Source organism: Asterias amurensis, chromosome 18, assembly GCF_032118995.1.
Source record: "Asterias amurensis chromosome 18, ASM3211899v1".
NCBI classification, from domain to species: domain Eukaryota; kingdom Metazoa; phylum Echinodermata; class Asteroidea; order Forcipulatida; family Asteriidae; genus Asterias; species Asterias amurensis.
This window is the reverse complement of record NC_092665.1, coordinates 11994446-12018661: the sequence shown is the minus strand read 5'-3', so window position 1 is coordinate 12018661 and position 24216 is coordinate 11994446. Positions and strand designations below refer to the sequence as shown.

The following is a 24216-nucleotide window of genomic DNA, read 5'->3' as shown; positions in this document are numbered from 1 at the left end:
CTGCAAGCACGGTTTTGCACAGGGCAGACACAACTTCATATGCAAATGTGTCCGGGCGGACACAATTGCATTATGCAGCAGCGTCTGGGCGGACACGATTGCATATGCAAAACCGTCCGGCAGACATTATCCTCCGGATATGCGACACCCACACCGACCGCGCGCGCAAGACGTGGCAGAGCGCCGTGTCGAGTGAAATGCAACTGCTTGTTGTCAATAATGCAAGGGACGCGACCATAGAGTTATAAAAGAACTAGAGCGCGCACTGGCCTATATACGCGCCCCGGTATGCGAGCAGGCGGCCATTTTCTAAGTTGACAAAACAGCTATCTCACAGCGTGTTTGTGCGGCCATTTGGTAAGTTGAACACACAGCATCGCGTGAGCGTTCAATAAAAAAACAACTCAAACTTGTATTTCATATTCAACGCGCGTGCAGAATGACGCGCTTGTCATCTTGCGGTCCCGTGGCGTTTGTGCACGAAGCATCACTCGTGCGCCCTCTAGTTCTTATAATTATACAAATATTGACTGCTTCGAGTGCTATGGTTAAAACTATGACTCCCGAGGTGATCCCCGGAGCGTTCTATTCTCCCGAGGCGAAGCCGAGGGAAAATAGAACGCTACGGGGATCACCGAGGGAGTCATAGTTTTTAACCATTGCACGAGTAAAAGCAGTCAATATTTGTTTTATTACACCCCAAACATTTCTAAATACTGTACTGTTATTATTAAGGTACAGACCTGAATGCTACAATCCACGGACGACGCGAATACAGATTGCATACACTTTTACTTACTGTGTTGCATGTAGTGTCGTGCAATTCGCAGTGGTTACAGACTATTAATTTATAATCCTCGTACACGCACAGGACGTCTGGGTATTGCACGCCATGTGCTAGTCTGTCGGACTAGCGCATGGCAAACATGCGCTCTATCACACGGCCGTCGTCTGGCAAAACTAAGACATGTCATGTGACGCCCTCTAAACCAATGAGCAGGCAGAATACTTGCAAGGGGTGTTATAAATAATAATACTACAGTATTTAGAAATGTTTGGGGTGTTATAAAACAAATATTGACTGCTTTTACTCGTGCAATGGTTAAAAACTATGACTCCCTCGGTGATCCCCGGAGCGTTCTATTTTCCCTCGGCTTCGCCTCGGGAAAATAGAACGCTCCGGGGATCACCTCGGGAGTCATAGTTTTAACCATAGCACTCGAAGCAGTCAATATTTGTATATAAGTTACAGACCTGAATGCTACAATCCACGGACGACGCGAATACAGATTGCAAACACTTTTGCTGAATGTGTTGCATGTCGTGTCGTGCAATCCGAAATGGTTACAGACTATTAATTTATCATCCTCGTACACGCAACGGACGTCTGGGTACTGCACGCCGTGTGCTAGTCTGTCGGACTAGCGCACGGCGCCATGTGCTAGTCTTCGGACTAGCGCATGGCAAACCGACGGCCGTCGTGTAGCAAAACTAAGACATGTCATGTGACGCGCTCTAAACCAATGAGCAGGCAGAATCTTTGCAAGGGGTGTTATAAATAACTCTATGGACGCGACGGAGAGGGCCAAGTATAGAAGAGCCATAGGGAGATAGCAGGCCAACCCAGAACAGACTGGACAATGGCCTTAAAGCCGACATGATGAAGTAGACATTCTTACAAAACAAACATAATACTAAACTCAGATAAAAGTACACCATTTCTCACCAATGGCTATGTTTTATTACAAGCCAGATACAATAACATAATATGGGGATTATTCCCTTCATTTGAACTTGGCAACGTTCCTCTTGGAAGTCAGACTTGATGACAAGTCGTTGTTGCTGCCCCAAACACACATTCTGCCGTTCATGCAACAGCCACAGTGCGATTATCGTTCATGCAACGGTCGTAGGTAGCGCGTGGCAAGATCCGTCAGCAGCTGACTCACACACATACTGGGGACGAGGATGCGTGTACCTTCCCCGTAACTACACCGCGCTTAACAATTACCGACTTGATTTCAAGACTACTTGGAAATAAAAAAACTTCAAAGCTGGCGAAGGCCAATATCTTTCACCAAACATTAGTTCAATATCAATGACAATGAACTTGAACCAAAGAACCAACTGTGGTCGCAACATGAGATTCAACCAGGGACAGATCTGGACCTGAACCCATAACCTTGTGACTGCAAGTCCTGGGCCCATATCATAGAGCTACTTGAGCACAAAAAGTAGCAAAGCACAGCCATATTTCGCTTACCAGAATAAGGTTACCAACCAAACTACCATGTCACATTTCCAATTTGTGACTGGTATTCGGCTCATTTCTGCTTAGCAGGTAATTATTAAGCAGTATTTTCTGCGGAAGCAGCTCTATGAAATTGAGCCCTGAAGTCTAACCGTGTGACCGAACACTTCCATTTCGACTTTGAAGGCCACTCTACATGGAATAATAAACGAGAGACGACCACATTGTTCGAAAGCGGGAAGTTCTACGCCTGCAAACAGGGGACAGATCTGGACCTGAATCCATAACCTTGTGCAGGGCTGTATGCTTCGTTTTTGAAAGTGCAAGGGCACCAAGGCATTTTCTCTTTGGCAAAGGGCACCCTATGAGGAAATTGTAAATATCTACTGGAGCATTTCAAGGGGCAACGGAGGCAATCGCCTCCGTTGCCTCCGTGAAGTATCAGACCTGCTTGTGACTGCATGTCCTGCAATTAATATATGTGACCCCTAAACTTTCATTTCGAACGTAAAAGAGAAACTAGATTTTGCATCCACTATACAAAATAATCATTACAGATAGACGACCACAATATTCTTAAAGCCAGAAGTACTTTAAGTAAAAACAAAAATTCACATATAAGATGATTGTTTTGAATCTCCAAAATGTTGTTTTTAAAGTTTTTTTTAAATACTGGTCCATAGGCAACAACCTGTGCAGCAGCACTTTGTAGCCTTGCCAGGAGAGCATTTTTCTTTTTAACATAAATATGAAAAACTATTGGTCTGTTACCGGCTTAGAGCCAACAAATAATTTTCCTTTTCAGACTGTTTTTTTAAATTTTATTTGACCCTACACCAATGTGTACTGAACACCGTTTGCTCAGTGCCCCTCCCCCAGTCCTGATGGCAAACATCCACATGGATACAATTCGGGTGGGATTCGAACCCACCACCCCACACTCTAAGAGTACTAAACGTCTTCAGAATAGTCCATCACATCATGTCGTAAATGACTACCTCAACGAATTATACCCAGATGTGAGCATTTTTACTACACAACCGTGTTCTCGCTACTACCGTGCTCGTACAATCAATATTTGAATGCATTGAAACAAGAACGGCGCAGTTGGGACCGGCCAAAATAAAACAGAACCTTGTATTATGTACCGACTGTATACAGTTAGTGTTGAACTTGACATGACCCCTGGTTATAAACTCTACTGTTAGATAAATGTACTGTACAATAGGATGTTAATTATCTGCACTATTCCATCACACTCAATGATCCTGGCCGGTGGGAGGTACCATTGTGTAAACTGCATGGAATGTATTACTTTAGACAGAAGTTTAAATGTTTCATGAGACCTGGGGATGATTTCACAAATGGCTATAATGTATCATAACTGCAAATCTCTCCTAACGGGAGACTTTGATAGTCTTTGCATCACTTAGGTGAAAGTCAACTTCAAATTTTGACAGTTCCTCCCATAAATCAGGCATGGTATAAATAGCGTGACAGTAATAGAATAGTGTCAGATACTTAACGTTTAAAAGAGAATGTATGCAATTTGATTAATCATCTAAGAAGTCGTCATCTAGGTTGATGTCGTCTCCTGGATCTCCGACATTGTCGTCGATATTAAGATCGTCTAAATCTAGGTCTAAATCGTCTTCTTGTACTGCTTCTGGTTTTGAAGGAGTAGCAGGCGTCTCTTGCTCTACGGCCGGGGTATCCTCAACTGGGTCTTCCGCAACTGGCTCCTCTGCAACTTCTTGGTCCTAATATCAAACAAATGAAACGTAATTAATATCCCAAACGGGTGACCAACCTTTTGCCACAACAAGATCAGTCGGCCTGATAATATGTCCAGGATAGGACGTGAAACTGTCGTCACAAATTAAAGGCAGTGGACACTGTTGGTAATTACTCAAAATAATTATTATCATAAAACCTTTCTTTATTATGAGTAAAGGGGAGAGGTTGATAGTATAAATCATTGCGAGAAACAGCTCCCTCTGAAGTGACGTAGTTTTCGAGAAAGAAGTAATTTTCCACGAATTTGATTTCGAGACCTCAGATTTAGAATTTGTGGTCTCGAAATCAACCATCTAAACGCACACAACTTCGTGCGACAAGGGTGTTTTTTCTTTCATTAATATCTCGCAACTTCGACGACCGATTGAGCTCAAACTTTCACAGGTTTGTTATATTATGCATATGTTGAGATACACCAACTGTGAAGACTAGTCGTTGACAATTACCAATAGTGTCCAGTGTCTTTAAATAGTAAGTCCAGTTGTCTCGATTATAACAACATAAATATTATATTATCTGAATATTTATTAATATTTATGTAATAAATATCATTAATTAATTGTAATAAATATCATTATTTATTATTGGTTTATTCATTTGAATTAAAAAACAATCAAAAGGTTGACACCACTCAAATTAACCAAGTTTTAACAAAGTTAAGAAAATAAAAATTAACAATAACCGGGTTAAATCAATGCACACACACACAAAAATAATATTAATTGGTTTTTGCCATACACTGATGGGTGATAACCATTATAAACCAAGTGTTTTTGCAAGTTACCCGAGTGGGATTCTAGCCCATGACCTTTGCCAGTCTTGAGCAGATGTCTTAAGCACTTCACCACCATCATATTTCCCCCTTTAGATTTGTCAAACTCACCCCTGTAAAGCCTCCACTTTCTAATGCTGCCTCCATTTCTTCCAAAACATTCCTCTCCGAAGTGCTCTGAAAGTGGAAAAAAAAAAATAAGGTTCACTTTATCCAAAAATTTCTATAAAGAAAAAACACAAAGAGTGCAGGGCCCAATTTCATGGCTCTGCTTACAGTAAGCACAGAAACGGCGCTTACGAAAGCAGGGAATTCTGTACTTACGGCAAGCATATTTCACGGGTTAGCGGCGAATTTGGGCTTCTGCGCGTACTTACTCCACATCACTAGGCATTCTACGCTTACAAGGCTAGCGCTTGCACGTAAGCGGAAAATCGTGATCATAACGCAGAATTCTGTGGTAAGCAGAGCCATGAAATTGGGCCCTGGACAGTTGTCCATTTGGCATACACAGAAATTTACACAAATTAAACAAAGTCTGAAATAATTCATCCCTGCTTGTTAAGCACTCAGGGATGTGATTGGCTAATGCAAAACAAAAATTAACTGTGAGCGCAGAGCAGGAAAGCTTGCGAGCACGAAAGATTGCAAGCACGAAGCATGCTAATACATTTGCCTTTGGTTTTAAAAACCCTACTCAGCAATCTGGGGAGTTCCATATGGTTTTATCTTCAAGATTTATGAATTTGATTTTTACTATTATTATTATTATTATTATTATTATTATTTATTTGACCTCAACAAATACAAGTATATCAAAAAGCACAGCAAAAGTTAAACGATAACACAACAAACCAATCAAAATAATAACGAATACAATAATTATTCAAGCAAAAAGCACACAATAATTATTAAAAAAACCCAGAACAGAACATGTCAGGAGGGCAACTAGATGAGCAAAAAAAAAAGGAATGAATTGAAGAGGAGCATTCAGGCATGGGGAGTATATCAACTGAGGGAAACAACTGGACAGACCAACAAAGAACAACTTATGTGGGTCAAGAACAACAAAAGTAATTTTTTTATTTATAAAACAACAAATAAAAGATTTCCGGTTAAAACTGAGAAACCCTCAGTGAGAGAAGATCTTTTGCTGACAAGTTTCTTACCGGTACATCCGGATAGGCACTGGCCGGGTAGGTCTTCTTAACCGTCTTGAGGTACTGCTCCCCTGTGAAGGCTTCCTTCAGCCCAACAAAGAGATTCTCGTACTGGGTGGGATCAGCTAGGGCCTCGGCCGCTTTCCTGTTCACTTTGCCGAGGCTTTCCTTCCACGATGTCACGATTCTAACGGTAGGATTGGAAATTTAGATTAAATACCATCAAAATATATTATATCTATTTTTATAATCTCTTATTGTTTATCTGGTGTTTGATGTTTGAATGTATTTTTATATTGTAAACCTAAACACAATTCAGCCTTTTGGCTGCTACGTTTGATTTTTAATAAACCAATTTTTTTTTAAATATGTCATGATGTCTGTGTTGAAAACCAGCACTTCCAGCTAAAAAAATGGGTTTATTTGCTCAACAAAATAGATGAGACTAATAATAAATAAATAAATAATAATATGAATAATATGAATAATATGAATATTTATAATGCGCCGGTATCCATCACAAAAGATGATCATGGCGCAAAACCGGAACAAATAATTGAAAGAAATAAGTGTAAATATAGGCCTATACAAACCTACTAACCCTAACCTTATAGAAGAACATAACAACACTTGATGGGCTATTATATATAAGCTTGAGTGAACAACCATGTTTTGAGAGTTTCCTTAAAACTACTCTCAGAAGACAAGTTGGGAATGTTTTGAGGGAGTTTATTCCAAAGAAGAGGTCAGCATTAGAGAATGATCGACCCCCCTGTGAGATTCTGAGTGATTGAAACAACAAAAAAGGCCCTGAGGGCCTTATCACGAGGCAACTTTTGCAGGCAACTTTTGCAGGCAACTTTTGCAGGCAACTTTTGCAGGCAACTTTGGAGACAACCAACTGCAGTGCATGCTATGGGACAACTTTCCTAGCACATCAATTTTGTTCAAACAGTATCTGAACATTCAACTGCAGTGCATGCTACGGGACAACTTTCCTAGTACATCAATTTTGTTCAAACAGTATCTGAACATTCAAATGCAGTACTGCTATGGGACAACTTTCCGAGCACATCAATTTTGTTCAAACAGTCTCTGATCATTCAAATGTGAATGGATTCTCTTCTTGGAGATTGCCTGCAACTGGTTGCCTGTAAATTTCCTTGTGTGACATGCATGCCCCTATGAGCTTTCAAATAACATCTACATGTACTCTAGGCCTAGGAAGCAGATTTCTCAACATCTATAAATGTACACACTATTCAAACATGGTTGAGAATTCAACAGCAACACTAAGCATTTATATGTCGCTGTACAAAGAAAAAGAGCACAAAACAAAGGGAGGGGGAAAATGAACATCAAATTATACAAAAACAACCATAATAATGATGATAATAACACAGATGTTAATATTTTGTTTGCACTTTTTTATGCCACGTTTACACAGCACAGATAACAAAGGGAAGGGGAAAATGAACACAAACTTATACAAAAACAAACCAACCATTATAATGATGTTAATAATACAAATGTTAATACTTTGTATGCACTTTTTCAAGCCACGTATACAAAGAACAGAGCACCTAAGAAAAGGAGGAAAAATTAACACAAACATACAAATAAAAAACAACCATAGTTATGCACTTTTTCAATCTCAGTAGACTTCTCAAAGCGTCTAACACTATTATAACTCCTGTTCATCGAGCCCTAAGCATTCCTGAAACCATCGCAACTCCTTAGTATTATGCAGCATCAGCAGCCAAGTGGGCACACAGGCTGCTAATCATTCACCCTAAGCATTCCTGAAACCATCGCAACTCCTTAGTATTATGCAGCTTCGGCAGCCAAGTGGGCACACAGACTGCTAATCATTCACCCTAAGCATTCCTGAAACCATCACAACTCCTTAGTATTATGCAGCTTCGGCAGCCAAGTGGGCACACAGGCTGCTAATCATTCACACAAACAATCACTACCCTCACAGGCACCCATTGACTCCTGGAGGGATAAGAAGCAATTATAGTTAAAGGGCCGGTCACACTGCAGCGGAAAACGACAACGACACCGAGAGAACGCATTCTATTGGTTAAGTTGCTCCGCGCAGAATACGCGTACACTTATAGACCTTATGCACAAGACGTCATTTCAGTAGGGCGCCCTCACCTAGAGGTTAAAAAGGAGGTTGTTCATTGGCCAACACTGTACGCCCTGCGTGAAATCTGTGCGTCTCGATTGTTTCATCACCGCTTTTCCTCTTAGATATTGTCTGGATGACGTCAATGCATAAGGTCCATTCAACCAATCGAGGGCGACGGGTGTGCATTGTTAATGTTCTCATTTATGTTCTCTTTATTGATGCCTGTGTGTCCGCCCCTTAAGGGTCTTGCTCAAGGGTCATAACCAGGATTCGAACCCACATTCCGGGGACTCAGCCACCAAGACTCGAGTTCGTAGAGCTTGCCCGCTCAACCATGAAACGACATACTTACTCTGATATCTTGCTTGGCATGTACGTCCTGGCGAAGAAGGCAGCTTCTGGATAGCGACCTGACTTACACAGTAAGGCAAGACACTCCTCAATCCTAGAAGAAGAAAATAAACACCACACAAATTATTCATTTATAAAGTGCTCAAGTGAAAGAGACGAGCCTTCACAGCAACAACAATTATCAAAGGCAGTGGACACTATTTGTAATTACTCAAATTAACAGTTAGCATAAAATCTTACTAGGTAACAAGCAATGGAGAGCTGTTGATAGTTTAAAACATTGTGAGAAACGGCTCCCTCTGAAAAAAAGGAGTTTTGGAAATTTGAGGTCCCGAAATCAAGCATCTGAAAACACACAAGTGCGTGTGACAAGGTTTTTTTTTCTTACATTATTATCTCGCAACTTCCAACTACCAATTGAGTTCAAAATTTCACAGATTTGTAATTTTGTGCATATTTTGAGATACACCAAGTGAGAAGACTGCTCTTTGACAATTACCAAAGGTGTCCAGTGTCCAAAACAAAACAATTTACTTACTTTCCCTGCATGAAATACGCCAAGAATCCAACGTTGTTTTTGTCCTTCTCGTTGGCCGTGTCGGCCAGCTTGGAGACCATCTCCCCGTCCCCAGAGCAGCTGGCCAGCAGCAACAGCCCGCCGAAGTCTTGAGCTCTGTGGAGACACTCTTGAGCCAGTTTGAACTCACATTTGGCAGTTGCAAGTTCAGCCAGTTGTTTCCAGTTAGTTTCAGCCTGAAGACAAGACGGATTAGTGACAAGAAAATTAGTCAAAAGTTCAAAAAACCTTGAATCACAGGTTAGCAGGACATTTTTGCTGCGCACGTCCATACTCCAAGAAACTAGGCATTCTGTGCTTACACAGCTAGTGCATAAATTTTGTGTTTGCCCTGTATTAGCAAAGAAAGGTGATCGCAGGTGCAGAAAGTCCTGAAAACACATCCTCAGAACAAACTTGGGATGTACATTCTAGGCAAATCTCCAAGCACACTTTCAGTTAAAGCAGTTTGCAAAATAGAGTCAATTGAATATGGTTTGCGGTAACACCATGTGTGTGTCTACTTGCCAGGTAGATTGTTTTTCTTTAGAGAACTGTTTTGCTATATATCCTACCACCACGGAGAAGATTTTCCGATTTTCGGGAGACTTCTCAGTTCTGAAAAGAACTATCCTGCAGAATGACGCGCTTGTCATCTTGCGGTCCCGTGGCGTTTGTGCACGTAGCATCACTCGTGCGCCCTCTAGTTCTTATATATAACTCTATGATACCTCACCATACAATGCCTCAAATCACATATACATGTACATTCATGGTATGTACATACATATACATGTACATTCGATGATCAACCGACTTTATTTGCGCAGCTTAAAAAAACAATCCAGAATGCTAAATTGCCCATAATGAAAAAGCCTAAAGCTTACAGATGCAAATCAAATCTTTATCAGAAAGATTATTACTGTTCTGAAGTGAAAGACGTACCTCAGACTCCAGCGCTAAATCATACGCCGTCTTAAGTTCACCCAGCTGCAGCGCCAACTCAAACCTGTGCTCAGGGTCGCACGACACGGCCAGCGCTTGGGACTTGAAGCCCTGCTTCTCCAAAAAGTGAGCTACCCGGGTCCGCTGTTCCTTGGGGACTGTCGGCAGCACCTTATCGGCCGTCTCAAAGTCTCGTCTCATGACGGCCGTCTGGTACTCCAAGACGGAGAGGAGGATTGAGTAACTGACGATGTTGAGTTCCTTGTCGCCGAGGTACAGACGGTTGTCCTTGGCGATGTAGCCAAGCAGGTACATTACTCTGTGAGGATGAGACAAAATAAGGTTATATCGACCATCATAACCAACTGGTGTAGTGCACCAGGCCTGATACTTCATGGAGGCGTTGAATTTGATTGTCTCCATGGCCCCTTGTCATTGCCTTGGTGCCCTTGAAATGCTCCATTAGTAATTTACAATTTCCTCATAGGGTGCCCTTGACCTAGGAGCAAATGCATTGCTGTCCTTGCCCCTTTCAAAACGAAGCATGCAGGCAAGTGTCTATCAAACCACCCCCTCGACACAAAACAAAGCAGAATGAAAAGTATCTAATACAGCCTTACCGATCAAGATGAGAGATGGTGACAATCTCTCCACCCACGTAGTAGTTGAGTCGATTGAGCGAGTTGGTGTAAATGAAGCAGTCGCCGACCCACAGACCGGTCTTGACAATTTCTTCGATCTCCCCTACAACCTGTCAACAACAACAACAAACAGACACATTGAATAATCAAGTATTACGACCCAATGACCCGCGCTAAGCCTGTTTGTAAAGTAGCCCACAAGGTCAAAGCTGTGCATTGGACTTGCCCCAAGGAAGTTTGTTGCCCAGATATTCAACAGCATATTGTCAATAATGTATCTTTCTCTTCCTCTTTTCTGATGTAGTAATCGTAGCAATCACAACCAGTTTAGTAGTCAAATGAAGTTACATTCACACACTCACAAACTAATTAACGCATATTCATAAATGCCTCAGACAGTTTTGCTATTCCTACTTAATTAATAGATAAATCTAAAGGGCGAGAATCTAGGCGTTTAAAGGATCCATTCTTTGCCGTTTGACACGATCCATGCACCTATGCATTATTACCTCGAATGCTTCTTCAATCCCATCCTCTGTGATACCCTCGTTTGTTTCTTGTGCAGCAGCGACTGCCTCTGTGCTGAATTTGAGGATGAAGAAGGACTCGTCGGTAGCGATGCAAGCCAGCTCTCCGTTCTCTGACCAGTATACCTACAGAGGAAAGGGATGAGACTTAGGTTATTATTTTTAACCCTCCTCTACTGTTTGACTGTTTCGCGAGACAACCAACTCATACTTCACGATCTGACAACAGTGGTATTTTGAGGCACATATATTAAAAGCAGTGGACACTATTGGTAACTACTCAAAATAATTATTAGCCTAAAACCTTACTTGGTAGCGAGTGATGGGGAGAGGTTGATAGTATAAAACATTGTGAGAAACGGCTCCCTCTTAAGTGACGTAATTTCAGAGTAATTTTCCACGAATTTGATTTCGAGACCTCAGAGTTAGAACTTGAGGTCTTGAAATCAAGCATCTGAAAGCACACAACTCTGTGTGGAAAGGGCATTTTTTTTCTTTCATTATTATCTCCCAACTTTGATGACCGAGTGAGCTCAAATTTTCACAGGTTTGTTATTTTATGCATATGTTTAGATACACCAAGTGAGAAGACTGGTCTTTGACAATTACCAATAGTGTCCAGTGTCTTTAATGCAGAGAGTATACAAATTTCACACACAAATTACAAAGCAAATCGAGTAACTATAACACCAAAAACAGAAATAGTAAAGCAAGGAATGGCTTACCTGTCTGGGAATGATTTCAATTCTGCGTATCAGTTCCGTCGTGTCCCAATCATAGAAGGCTAAACCACTGCTGGAGCGGACACCGAGGAGGTGACCTCCGTATATACCTTCAGCGCCAAAGTCTGGCTTGAAAGTTTTCTTTTCTTTGAAGTTTTTGTAGATTTTGACAAGAGTGTTGCTTTCACGAGTTGCATACCTGAAACCAGAAAAAGAAACCCACATGAAAACTGCTCACTGCAGGTCTGGAGTTATACGGCAGCCAACATCAATGACCAATTGAGCCCAAATTCTCACATGTTTGTTACTTTATGCTTATGTTGTGAAACACCAAGTGAGAAGACTGGTCTTTGACAATTACCAAATGTGTTCAGTGTCTTTAAAAAAATCAAACGGTTCCAAAAATCACTTTGTCGTTCAGCTCGGTCCTTTAATGCATGGCCAGGACCCTGCCGATTTTAAATCGCCAATTAAAGACTGTTGTCTCCTACTCTTTTATTCCCTTACTAAACTTATCCCTTTGAGCTACATCTTTAAGAAACCATAATCAACTCACTCTGACGAATCATGTGACCACACAAACTCCAGGGCGGATCCAAAACTTTTATTACGGAGTGCCATGGCTGTGTAGATAATGTACTCTCCATCACCGCACACAACGACAAATCTACAGGAATAAAAAACAAATACACATTGAGCTTTCATAGATTCAGAGTCATAGAACTCTTTACAAAATGTGAGGAAATTGACATGAATGAGACTGTGAGGTTGGAATGATTGTTAGAAATTGATAAATTATGACAAATTTTGCCTGAAAGATCATTTGGAGCAAAAGAATCATACTAAGGACAAATAGAAGAAACAAATTACAAACTGACCCCTTGCCTGCGCTTCACACGCGGCGACTGATGCCACGCTCACCATGTTGGTGGGCAAGTTAGGTTTACGTGTATTAACGCCGTGTCGCCTAAAATGCACACTTCACAGGCATAGAGTTATATATGAAAACGCACAGTGAAGTTGCCCACAAGTATGGCGCATTCAAGATTTTTCTGATGATGACGTCAGGTGAAATGGGTCAATGTAGTAATATTTAATGCATTTTAGGCAACGCGACGTTTACACGTAAACCTATTGACCACCAACATGGTGAGCGTGGCATTAGTGACGCCCATTCGGCAATACAATAAAACTACCATAGATGAAGTGAGTATAATAAAAAATTACAAAAGAAATGAAGGTTAAAAGCAAAAGGAACAAAAACAAAACACAAAGGCAAAAGGAGCCAAAAACTATTACGAAACCTAAAACTAGATATATTGATTCTGACCTGCCGTTAGGGTTGTGGCTGACTGTTTGTGGGTAGACATCACAACTTCCCATGTCCTTAATGGCAAGAGGCAATCGCTCACCGTCTTTTGTTTCTAGATCTAAGAGCAACAGAAGGAAGAAAAGATTAAGCATCACTTCAAAAGATATACAAATAACAATAATAATGGCATCTTAATAACACTCCTTATATCCCCTGGTCACTTGGCCATTTATTTCATTCCTTAAAGGCAGTGGACACTTTTGGTGATTACTCAAAATAATTATTAGCATAAAACCTTACTTGGTAACGAGTAATGGGGAGAGGTTGATAGCATAAAACATTGTGAGAAGCGGCTCCTCTGAAGTGAGGTAGTTTTCGCTAAAGAAGTAATTTTCCAAGAATTTGATTTCAAGACCTCAAGTTTAGAATTTGAGGTCTCGAAAATCAAGCATCTTAAAGCACACAACTTCGTGTGACAAGGGTATTTTTTCTTTCATAGTTATCTCTTAACTCCGACGACCAATCGAGCTCAAATTTTCACAGGCTTGCTTTTTTATGCATATGTTGAGATACACCAAGTGAGAAGACTGGTCTTTGACAATAACCAATAGTGTCCAGTGTCTTTAAACCATCTCAGCTTCCTGGGGAGCATACAGCCTGTGCCACCAAATATGTAACTATTGAGTATGTCACTGCGCAAGTGCTTTGCTTGTAAGTTTTCTACCAAAGGTCGACTAATGATTGAGCGCACTAGAACCCGCTCCAAGATTAACCAAGGATGTTGACGACAGGTGTATGAGACCAATTTGTAAATCTTACCTCCCATGCTCTTGAGATTAGCCTGCTGTATCTCAGCGTGTTTAGCCCACATGATCTTCCCACTGGCATCCATGGACATGGCTGGCTCTTCTCTCCCAAGCTATAAAGTACAAACAATCAGATATTTGGCCTTCAATTTATATTCCTTTCAACTCAACTATGACCACAGATATCAATAATATTAATAACAAATTCTTATATAGCGCATTTCACAATAACCGTATCTATGCTCTTTACATTAGTGCGCTGTTCATAGGGCCAATAACATCCCTGTAATGTTTCTCAGCTCCCAATAGGGAGTATACAGCCCTTAGCTGCCTGTAAGGCGCTTGTGGCTTTTTCATACACAATATCAACCTCTACCCTCGCAGGTACCCATTTATACCCCTGGGTGAAGAGAAGCAATTACAGTAAAGTATCTTGGACACTCTACAAGATAGTAAACAAATTCAGAACAATGACTTTAAATCAAAGACAATCATGAGCTGATTGAACCACTTGGCTGTGGAACCGCTCGGCAACGAACAAAGTTAAAGGAACACGTTGCCTTGGATCGGTCGAATTGGTGTTGAAAAGCGTTCTGTAACCGTTTGTTACAAAATGCATATGGGTAGAAAAATGTTGAATACGATGATCTACACAAATATGCCCAGATATTGCGTGCTTTTTTGTTTACCTCGTCAACACACCAATGTTTTTCCTGCTAGAATCCGATTGACATGAATTTTATTTGTTCATGTCTAATGAGATGACCACAACAAAGAGTGTGGTCAGAAAGATTTGAATAAGTAAGCAAAATGGCCTTACCTTAATGATTATGCTTCCTTCATCGTAGCCCAAAGCTATACTGTTACTCCCCTTCATGTTAGCGATGGCCCACACACGTTCCAGCCCGTAGTTTAGCGTCGTCTCTAGGCGATAGGTGTTGGCATGCCAGACACGTACTGTCCCTGTAAATACAAAACAACAAATAAATGTACTTGGGGCCATTCAGACAGCTGGTGTTTGATTTGGGGGTTTTGGATTAAAACAATTTCAACATTGTTTATATTCAATTGAACCAATGTTTCGCACACCCTTTAAGGTTGGTCAAACGTATGGGATTGATAGTGATTAAGAAATACAAATAGTTTCATCTGGAAGCTCACTGATATTTTAATTTTTTAAAAATTTTTGTATGCAAGTCGCCTGACACACAAGGCCTGAAGGTGTGGGCTACAACTAGTTTTTTCCAGAGGCCGTTGCCACCTACTCCTAGGGCTGAAACAGGGTTAACCCCTTCACAGTCCATACGGATGTAGGCTTGGGTATCATCAATTCGAAGCCTGGCCGGTAGAGCAGAAAGCACTACCTCCCCAATTTTATGTAGCAAGTGTCACACCGGGATCCGAACCCATACCCTGCTGGTCAAACACCAGTGCTTGAATCCGGTGCTCTTAACCGCTCGGCCATGACACTGCCAAAATTCATTACCAGTACCAACCCTCGAGGTAGTGGGGAAAAGTACCCTCAGCAAGGGATGAGAAAACTGCCTTGTGGGTCTGATTCCCCCTTATTCAAGTTTTACAATTTAACAATTTATGTTTAAAGACACTGTGCAACAACAAATTGAAAGGCTCAAGGTTGGTTTTGAGAAAATCCTGAAATCAAAAACAATGATTTCTTTATACCTGAAGAAAATAACAGCTATTTTTTTCCACCGGGCAGATATAAAAATAAAAGTCTAAGTTCAGAAAGAAAAAAACTAAGTTCAGAAAAAAAGTCTGATCCATGTTCTTACCATCTTCTGATCCAGTCATAATGATAGGCAGCTCAGGGTGGTAACTCACACATGAGATATTCTGTGCATGTCCTTCCAGTGTCTGAACGCAGGTTTTATTCTAAAAAACACATGACAACAAATGAAAATAAAATTACAAAAATTACTGGTGCAAACTGCTTACCAAACAGAATGACTAAATTTTTATGATGGCCTCACATTTTGACCCTAGCAGAGTCTTTCTCAAAGGCTAAATGACAGCACAACATAAGGCATGACAGTTCTAAGACTAAGTCCTCCTTGAATTCCAAAATCTACTCTACATTGAAATGAATAATATCAACTCTTAAATAGCGCAGTTCAAAATGATGATCATTGCGCTTCAAACATTATTACCCCTGGTCACTAGGCTATATATTTTATTCCTAAAACCATCTTAGCTCCCTTGGGAGTATACAGACTGTGCTGCCAAGTATGTCCATGTAACACAGTAAGTTATATCCATTACAAGAAACATCTCTGCCCTCACAGGTACCCATTCACCCCTTGGTGATGAGAAGCAATTATACCCCAGGACATCGTGGCTTACGATCTACAAAACACAAACTCCTTCAGGAAAAAATGACAAATCATCGACGGGGGGAGAGAAGTTTTCAGAGCACAGCACTGAGGCTTTGGAACTCCCTCCCGGAAACTGTGAAACTCTCCAACTCAATTAAAATATTCAAGAACAGTTTAAAGACTCATCTTCACAGAGAAGCAATTATTTCTTATTATGTTATGCTACTTTCATTGCTTGCTGGTTAGTATAGCAGCGCCGTGAGCACCGCTTGCGGCGGATACCGACGCTACAAAAGTGTCCATAATTATTGTTATTATTATTAAGTGTCTTGCTCAAGGACACAAAGTGTCACGACCAGGACTCAAACCCATAACCCAAATGTACTAAACTGCTCGGCAAAGAATGACTGCAAGTCAAGAATCTTACCTGGTAGTCCCAGATCTTAACGAATCTATCATCAGCTCCAGACACTAGGTACGGCTTGTCTCCTCCGCAGTAGTAGTCAACGCAGTTCACTCCCTTCTCGTGTCCCTCCAGGGTGAAGTTGGGAGTGCTGGACCCAAGCTGCCATACCTGTAATGCAAATGTTAGAGTCAGATTTTAACAAATTTATTTATTCACAAAACGGTGATGACTTAAAGACAGTGGACAATATTGGTAATTGTCAAAGACTAGCCTCCACAGTTTGTGTATCTCAACATATGCATAAAGTAACAAACCTGTGAAAATTTGAGCTCAATCGGTCATCGAACTTGCAAGATAATAATGAAAGAAAAAACACCCTTGTCACATGACGTTGTGTGCGTTTAGATGGTTGATTTCGAGACCTCAAGTTCTAAATCTGAGGTCTCGCAATCAAACTCGTGGAAAATTACTTCTTTCTCGAAAACTACGTCACTTTAGAGGGAGCCGTTTCTCACAATGTTTTACACCATCAACCTCTCCCCATTACTTGTCACCAAGAAAGGTTTTATGCTAATAATTATTTTGAGTAAATACCAATAGTGTCCACTACCTTTAAGCCAGGCATGATATTTGGTCCTTTGAAAAAAGTAGGAACATTTTACAAAGTACAAAGCCTGGCCTTTGTGTCTATGGTGTAGGCTGTAATAGACTTTTCAGTCTATTTAAATTTATTTAAAGGAATATGTTGCCTTGGATCAGTCGAGTTGGTCTTTGTGAAAAGCGTTTATAACTGTTTGTTACAAAATGCATATGTTTAGAAAGATGTTTTAAGAGTAGAGTACAATGATCCACACAAATTTGCCTCGAACTTGCCTGGTTTTCCTTTTACTTTGCAAACTAACACGGTCAGCCATTTATGGGAGTCAAAACTTTGACTCCCAGAAATGGCCGACCGTGTTAGTCGACGAAGTAAAAGAAAAACCTTGCAATTTCGAGTGATACTTTTGTGGATTATTATATTCTACTTTTAAAATATCTTTCTCATCATGCATTTTATAACAAACGGTTATAAACACTTTTCAAAGACCAACTCGTCCAATCCAAGGCAACGTGTTCCTTTGATGTCCCAAGCATTTTGGTTGTTATTGTAGCTTTGGAAAGTGATAAGCCACACAAATAATTACCATAGTTATTACTAAACCCAGCCATATTACTATCAGTGCACCCTCCTGCCCAACTAGCTCTTAATTATAATAATAACTTATATAGCACTTGTTTTCCTATGAATGTTAAGTGCTCAGAGAACGACAAAGAAAATACAGCAATGTAAATAATATCATGAAACCAAGTGCATCTACCACTGCTAGACTGAGCCTGCAGCACTCAAACAACGGGAAAGAGTTCATTTTCTTTCTCATTTCAATTTGAATAACCCACTGCAAATATATCCATAAAAACATATTTTATACGAAAGTTTGAAAAAGCTATAAGCCCCACTTTTTGGGGGATTCCCCCTGAAAACTTAGTTCTGCCTTACCTTGACTGTTCGATCCAGCGAGGCGCTCGCAAACGTATTGTTGTCTTTAGGGTTGATGATGATCTGCATGACGTAATGTGTGTGACCTTCAAAGATCTGCGCACAGGACCACTTCTTATCCCAGTCCCATAGCTTTATCAACATGTCATCTGCAGAGGATAAACAAAGAGATTCAACTCAGCATCTGATGCAGGGCCTGATTTCATAGAGCTGCTAAGCACACAAATTTGCTAAGCATGAAATTTCTTCCCGATAAAAACAGGATTACCAGCCAAATTTACTTGTGTTACATAGTGCTTGTTACTGGTATTCAGCTTTTGTTTGCTTATCCTGAAAATCACATGGAAATTTGGTTGGTAAACCTGTTTTTATCAAGGAATAAATTTCATGCTAAGCAAATTTTTGTGCTTAGCAGCTCTATGAAATTGGGCCCTGGTCTGGCATTACATGCAGGCCACGGGAGCCATAGTCTCCGTTGCCCCTGGTTTTGGCCTGGGTGCCCTTCAAAAAGTTTCCAATAAGCCTTTTTGAGATATGGCGGACACAATGCTACAACACTCTAATGTTTGGGTAAATTTGTGTGTATACACCCAAACCAAACAGTACACTCCTATCATGTTCGCCATACCTCAGAAAGGCTTATTGACTTTAAGATTTATTACTGGAAGTGCCCTTTGCACAATTAAAATGGCCTTGCCCTTTTCAACATGTTCAATGATGAAATCACAGGCCTGCTGATACAGTTGTCGCACTGGGGATTAAGCGCGGAATTATGTGGTAAGCACAGCCATGAAATTGGGCCCTGATGTCATTATGGCTAGATCATTCAGCTTGCAAGGGGCCAATTTTAAAGAGCTACTTAAGCAGCTGGTATAGCTTAGACATTTTCTGCTTAACACAATTAAGCAAAGACACCAGTCACAGATTGTGCATGTGGAACAGTATTTTGGCTTGTAACCTTATTCTGGTAAGCAGGATTTTAGTGTGCTTAGCTCCTTTTGGTGCTGAAGCAACTCTATGAAACAAGAGGCCAGTTAGAATCCTGTAAATAGCAGTGCAATTCATGTCATGTTACTAATCAATATTGCAGGTTGAATTCATCCAAACCTGATGCTCCACGGAGGCAACAAATGTGATTACCTCCATGCCCCCTGGCCACTGTCTTGGTTCCCCCCTAAAATGCTCCGTTAGAAATTTACAATATCCTCTTAGGGTGCCCTTTACCAAGGATAGAATGCCTTGGTGCCCTTGCCCTTTCAAAAACGAAGCCACTGTCACTCATCAGGGCCGCTAAAAAGTCTAATGGTAACAGCTTTGCACTATAAACCTACCATGAGGTCACACTGTTAAACGCTATGCAAACGTCGCAGAATAAGTCCATGTGGGAACCCACGATATGAGAAATTTACAATATCCTCTAAAGGTGCCCTTTACCAAGGAGAAAATGCCTTGGTGCCCTTGCCCTTTCAAAAACAAAGCATTTAGGCCTGCAAAATACGACTAGTCTTCCCTCAAGGCTGTTACTAACTTACCACTGCTGGTGAGTATGTAGGGCTGCGTTGGATGGACGCAGATAGCTCGGATGTAATCGGAGTGAGCTTCAAAGTTATGTACTCGCTCCAATGTGTTGTAGTTGAACACTCGAATCTGCATATCATCCTGTTGAGCAAAACCAAAGACGATTCACGTCAAACACATTGTTACTTTTTGAGAGGTTTCGAACACAAGTAATTCACAATACAAAGCACTTTCAGTTTACTTTAGAGAGGCCTTTTTCCCCCAAAACGGTCTACTAAAAAAAGACACTCGCAATTCAGCGGGGCGCACACAGTTTAGAACCAATTGGCAAGTATGAACATGACAACAATTCACCGGCCTCACCGTGCAAAATTTAGCGATACCTTTGGGACTGCATGTCAACAGCCACGTCTAAAGCCGTTTGTGCAAACAAAATATCAAGATCAAGATCAAGCGTCACATTCTGTTTGTTATGATATCACTTACCGAGCCAGCAACCACCCAGTTCTTCCGAGTCACAAACCTGGCAGCTCTCACTGGAAGATCGCATACTTCAAAGGACTTCACAAGTGTCTGCAAAAACCACAAAGGATATCAGAGAATAAAGAAAATCAACCAATCAACCAATTAATTTGCTGTCAGTGCTCTAAAGTCAACAAACTTCCTTTATCCTGGTATTGTTCAGTTCGGAGATTACAGCTTTTAATGTTTTAACACACATCACTTTGAGCACTACAATCATTCAGAATACACCGGAACCCAAGAGCTGCTTACGCAGAAAATATTGCCAAGCAGTTTTCTGCTTAGCGGAAAAGTGCAGGATTCCTTACAGGCCTGAAGTTTCATCTATGAAAGGGCAAGGCCATTTTCATTTTGCAAAGGACACTTCATTCCAAGGCCATATTTATTACAGCCTTGCCCTTGCCCTTGCCCCTAGCCTTGCCTAAGGAAATAAGGAAAATCTTAGAGTCAATTGGAAACTTTTGAAGGGGCACCAAGGCCAAGACCAGGGGCAACAGAGGCCATTGCCTCAGTGACCTGTGTGTAATTTGTGCTGTGCTTAGCTACTCTTTGTGCTTCATGAAGTTGTGGCCTAGGGTCAGACAGAAGGAGTGTTAAAAGATGTCAAATTGAGACGGACCTGTGAATCATGGTTCCAGATGTGAACGTTGCCGTTGTACAAGCTAGCCAACATCCATGGTTCAGTAGGGTGGAGGTCCACACACTTTACACGGTCGGACCGTGCAGAGAGCTTGCGCTGGATATATGGGGGGAGGGAAATATTGTTAATGATAATAATAATAATTGGTAAGGCATTTAGGGGGTAACTTTGAACTACATGTAATTATCATTTGGCCTTAGGCTTAAGGCGTTCCTTAAAGGAACACGTTGCCTTCGATTGGTCGAGTTGGTCTTTGAAAACCTTCCTGTAACCGTTTGTTATAAAATCAATATGGTTAGAAAGATGTTGTAAAAGTAGAATACAATGATCTACACAAATATGCCTCGAAATTGCGTGGTTTTCGTTTTACCTCGTCGACAAACATTGTCGGCCATTTGTGGTAGTCAAATAAATGGCCGACCGTGTCAGTTCGCGACGTAAAATGAAAACCGTGCAATTTTGAGTGATACTTGTGTGGATCATTATATTCTACTTTTAAAACATCTTTCTAACCATATGCATTTCATAACAAACGCTTTCAAACGCTTTTCAAAGACCAACTCGTCCGATCCAAGGCAACGTGTTTCTTTAAGCCATCTTGAGCTGGGTTGTCTTTGTTACTAATTCCCTGCTGTTCCCTCTCCCAGTCCACCCCATTTCCTGTCCTTACCCAATCTAGCCTCATCTTTCATCTATTTTTCACACGTTTCTTGTTGTATCCACACCTTGCTGTTAGTCATCTTCATTCAGGACCAGTGCTGTAGTTACTAATTAGCATGTGGCCCTATAGGTAGTTCTGAACAACACGTTTATTTAATTTGTTTTCCTATTGCTAAACTTTTGTTTGCAAGTTGCTTGTTACTGTACTTTGTGAAATGTTATTATTGTGAAATGGCCGAATAAATAAAAATAATAATAGTAACAATAATCTTTACTTAGTAGTATGCAGTACCACCAACCCAAAGGGTGGACAACTTGCTAATCATTCACACCGACAATCTCTACTCTGGTGAGTATTCATATAATCAGCGAGCTTTCAGATTGAAAGTATTTTGGGACTTAGTTGTTAATTAAAAAAGATAAAGTAAGATTGGTAGTGTTTTTTTAAATGCTTGTTAGGTTAAAGACACTTTTGGGGAGGTAGTTTTATCAATCTTGTACTTTTAATAAACGAAAAGTTGTTATTACCTTAATATCAAGTCTGAGAGGCTGTAAGAAAAAAGACAAATCAAAATGTTATAGCTGATATAAATATTGCAACAACAACTTTTACGAATAATAGTGGCTTATAGTGCTCAAGTCCGTCACACAGTGACGCTCATGGTGCTTCAACATTATTACCCCTGGTCACTGGGCCTTAAATTATTCCCGAAACCATCTCAGCTCCCTTTGGAGTATACTTGTAGTTGTACAGCCTATGCTGCCAAATATGTAGCGCACTAAAGCTAATCAATCACAAGAACCAACTCTGCCCTCACAAGTACCCATTTACCCCTGGGTGGAGAGAAGCTTGTGGTTAAGTGTCTTGCTCAAGGACACAAGTGTCACGACCAGGATTCGAACCCACACTCTGCTAAACAGAAACACCAGAGCTTGAGTTTGGTCCTCTTATCCGCTCGGCCACGACACCCATGACTAAGTTTTTGTCCAACACTCATGTACAGCACCAAAAAACAATTTCCTTTTTAATAGCATGCCATATAGGAAAACACTACAGAAAATGTTTTTGATTTATGTGCACAAAACACTGTGCCGAGCAAAATTGCTACGGTCTGAAAATATTCCCTTCTTTTGAAATCCTGCAGAAACCAAAACGCATGTTCACAGTTACTTTTATATGCTCCATCTTTTAGAAGTGGGAGGTTTCAGACAACTCGTCTGTCGGAAAACTCCACTATTTGGACGTTTTTTTTCAACTGTCAGACAACTCGACTTAAACCAAGACAAGTCAACAGATGGCCGTGACAGGGGCCTCAGCATGGTGCGCACACAGGGCCGGGAAAGGGTTTGGTTAGGGTTAGAAAGTTAGGGTTAGGGTTAGGGTTTACAGGAAATTCATGTAAACATGTCAGTGACGGAGGTCGACGCTCAACCATCGACTTGGCTTGGCCATCTGCTGAGTTGTCTCAAAGTCGAGTTGTCTGACCAATTGAGTTGGAGTTGTCCGAATGGTCAAGTTGTCCGACGGATGAGTTGTCTGACATCCTTTAAAACACCTGTTTCAACCAGGTACTCCACCCTCGAACTTCACAAAACCCAGCCAGAAGGTACGTGGAAATTTGAGTGCCTAGCCCTAGGGCCTAGTACCAGAGACGCAAAAGCGCCTGTTCGATGTAAACAAATCTACTTCGTGAACAAAATGACCATCTGAACTGCATTCTATTTTTCTAGATTGTCGAGCGTTTGGGTTTTCAGTGCAAGAATTGACATGCAATTTTAACAATACATTTTGTACTTTTTGTAAGAATTAGACTTTAAAAATCAGCTCAAAATTTCACATAACTTAAATAATATAACAAATAGAGCCAACTGATAAACAGATTTTTTACTTTACTTTTATTTTAGTTTGTAGTTTTTAATTTAAAAAAATTACCAAATTAAGAATGTCATTTCAAATTAAAAAGACGAATAATATGCCTTTTGGCACTTAAAGTACAACGTTTTTAAAATACCGGACAGTTTATAGGCTATTTAAATTGTTAATAAGCGTAATAAACCCTAACTAAACTTAACTTGGGAAAAAAGATAATACTTTTTATTTTGTGTCGGAAATAAACGGAACACTCATGTTAACACGCGTTACTTTATGAACGTGAAAACTTGATCTTATTAAACTGACGCACAATTTCTCCTTTTCATGAACATTCACTCCCAAATTTTAAACACATGATGACTGAATAAATGAGTGGTTCACACCAACTTTTATAAAACAAAACTGTTACTTTACGACAATGTTTTAAGATGCTTTTTCAGAACTTACCATCTTCGCTTTTGCACTAAACAGACAGACGTGTGTGTTGGATGAACTGACGTGTCAACTCTCGCCAAAAGGGGGAAGTCTCGTCAAAATCAACGAGATCTTTAAAAGAAGCAGGCTCCCGGCAAATGGTTTTTATTTCATTAGAAGTTGGTTGTGTATACTGGGTACTAGACATAGCTTTAGAAGCATTCCATTTTTGTTTCTAGGCAAAATATTCTTTCAGGTTTTTCCAAAAGTTGTCCCAAAAGTTACTAATTATCGTGGATTGTATAAATTGATGGAAATTATTCTTTAAAATTTACA

The 24216-nt window shown here is 40.5% G+C and overlaps 1 protein-coding gene across 1 annotated transcript; it reads right to left on the bottom strand.

Moving 5' to 3' along the window:
- Positions 1-1705: 1705 nt before the first annotated feature.
- Positions 1706-23976, bottom strand: LOC139950809 (coatomer subunit beta'-like). The gene is made up of 21 exons (XM_071949627.1): positions 23914-23976; positions 22122-22142; positions 20913-21029; positions 20258-20344; positions 19786-19912; positions 18254-18402; positions 16738-16884; positions 15771-15870; positions 14798-14940; positions 13991-14090; positions 13190-13289; positions 12416-12526; positions 11863-12058; positions 11120-11263; positions 10590-10720; positions 9970-10288; positions 9007-9221; positions 8470-8562; positions 5990-6167; positions 4932-4997; positions 1706-4011 (listed from the first exon to the last, which is right to left on the bottom strand). Exons 1-21 carry the CDS (start codon positions 23914-23916, stop codon positions 3805-3807), a joined length of 2754 nt encoding a protein of 917 aa, XP_071805728.1. The 5' UTR covers positions 23917-23976; the 3' UTR covers positions 1706-3804.
- Between the last annotated feature and the right edge of the window lie 240 nt (positions 23977-24216).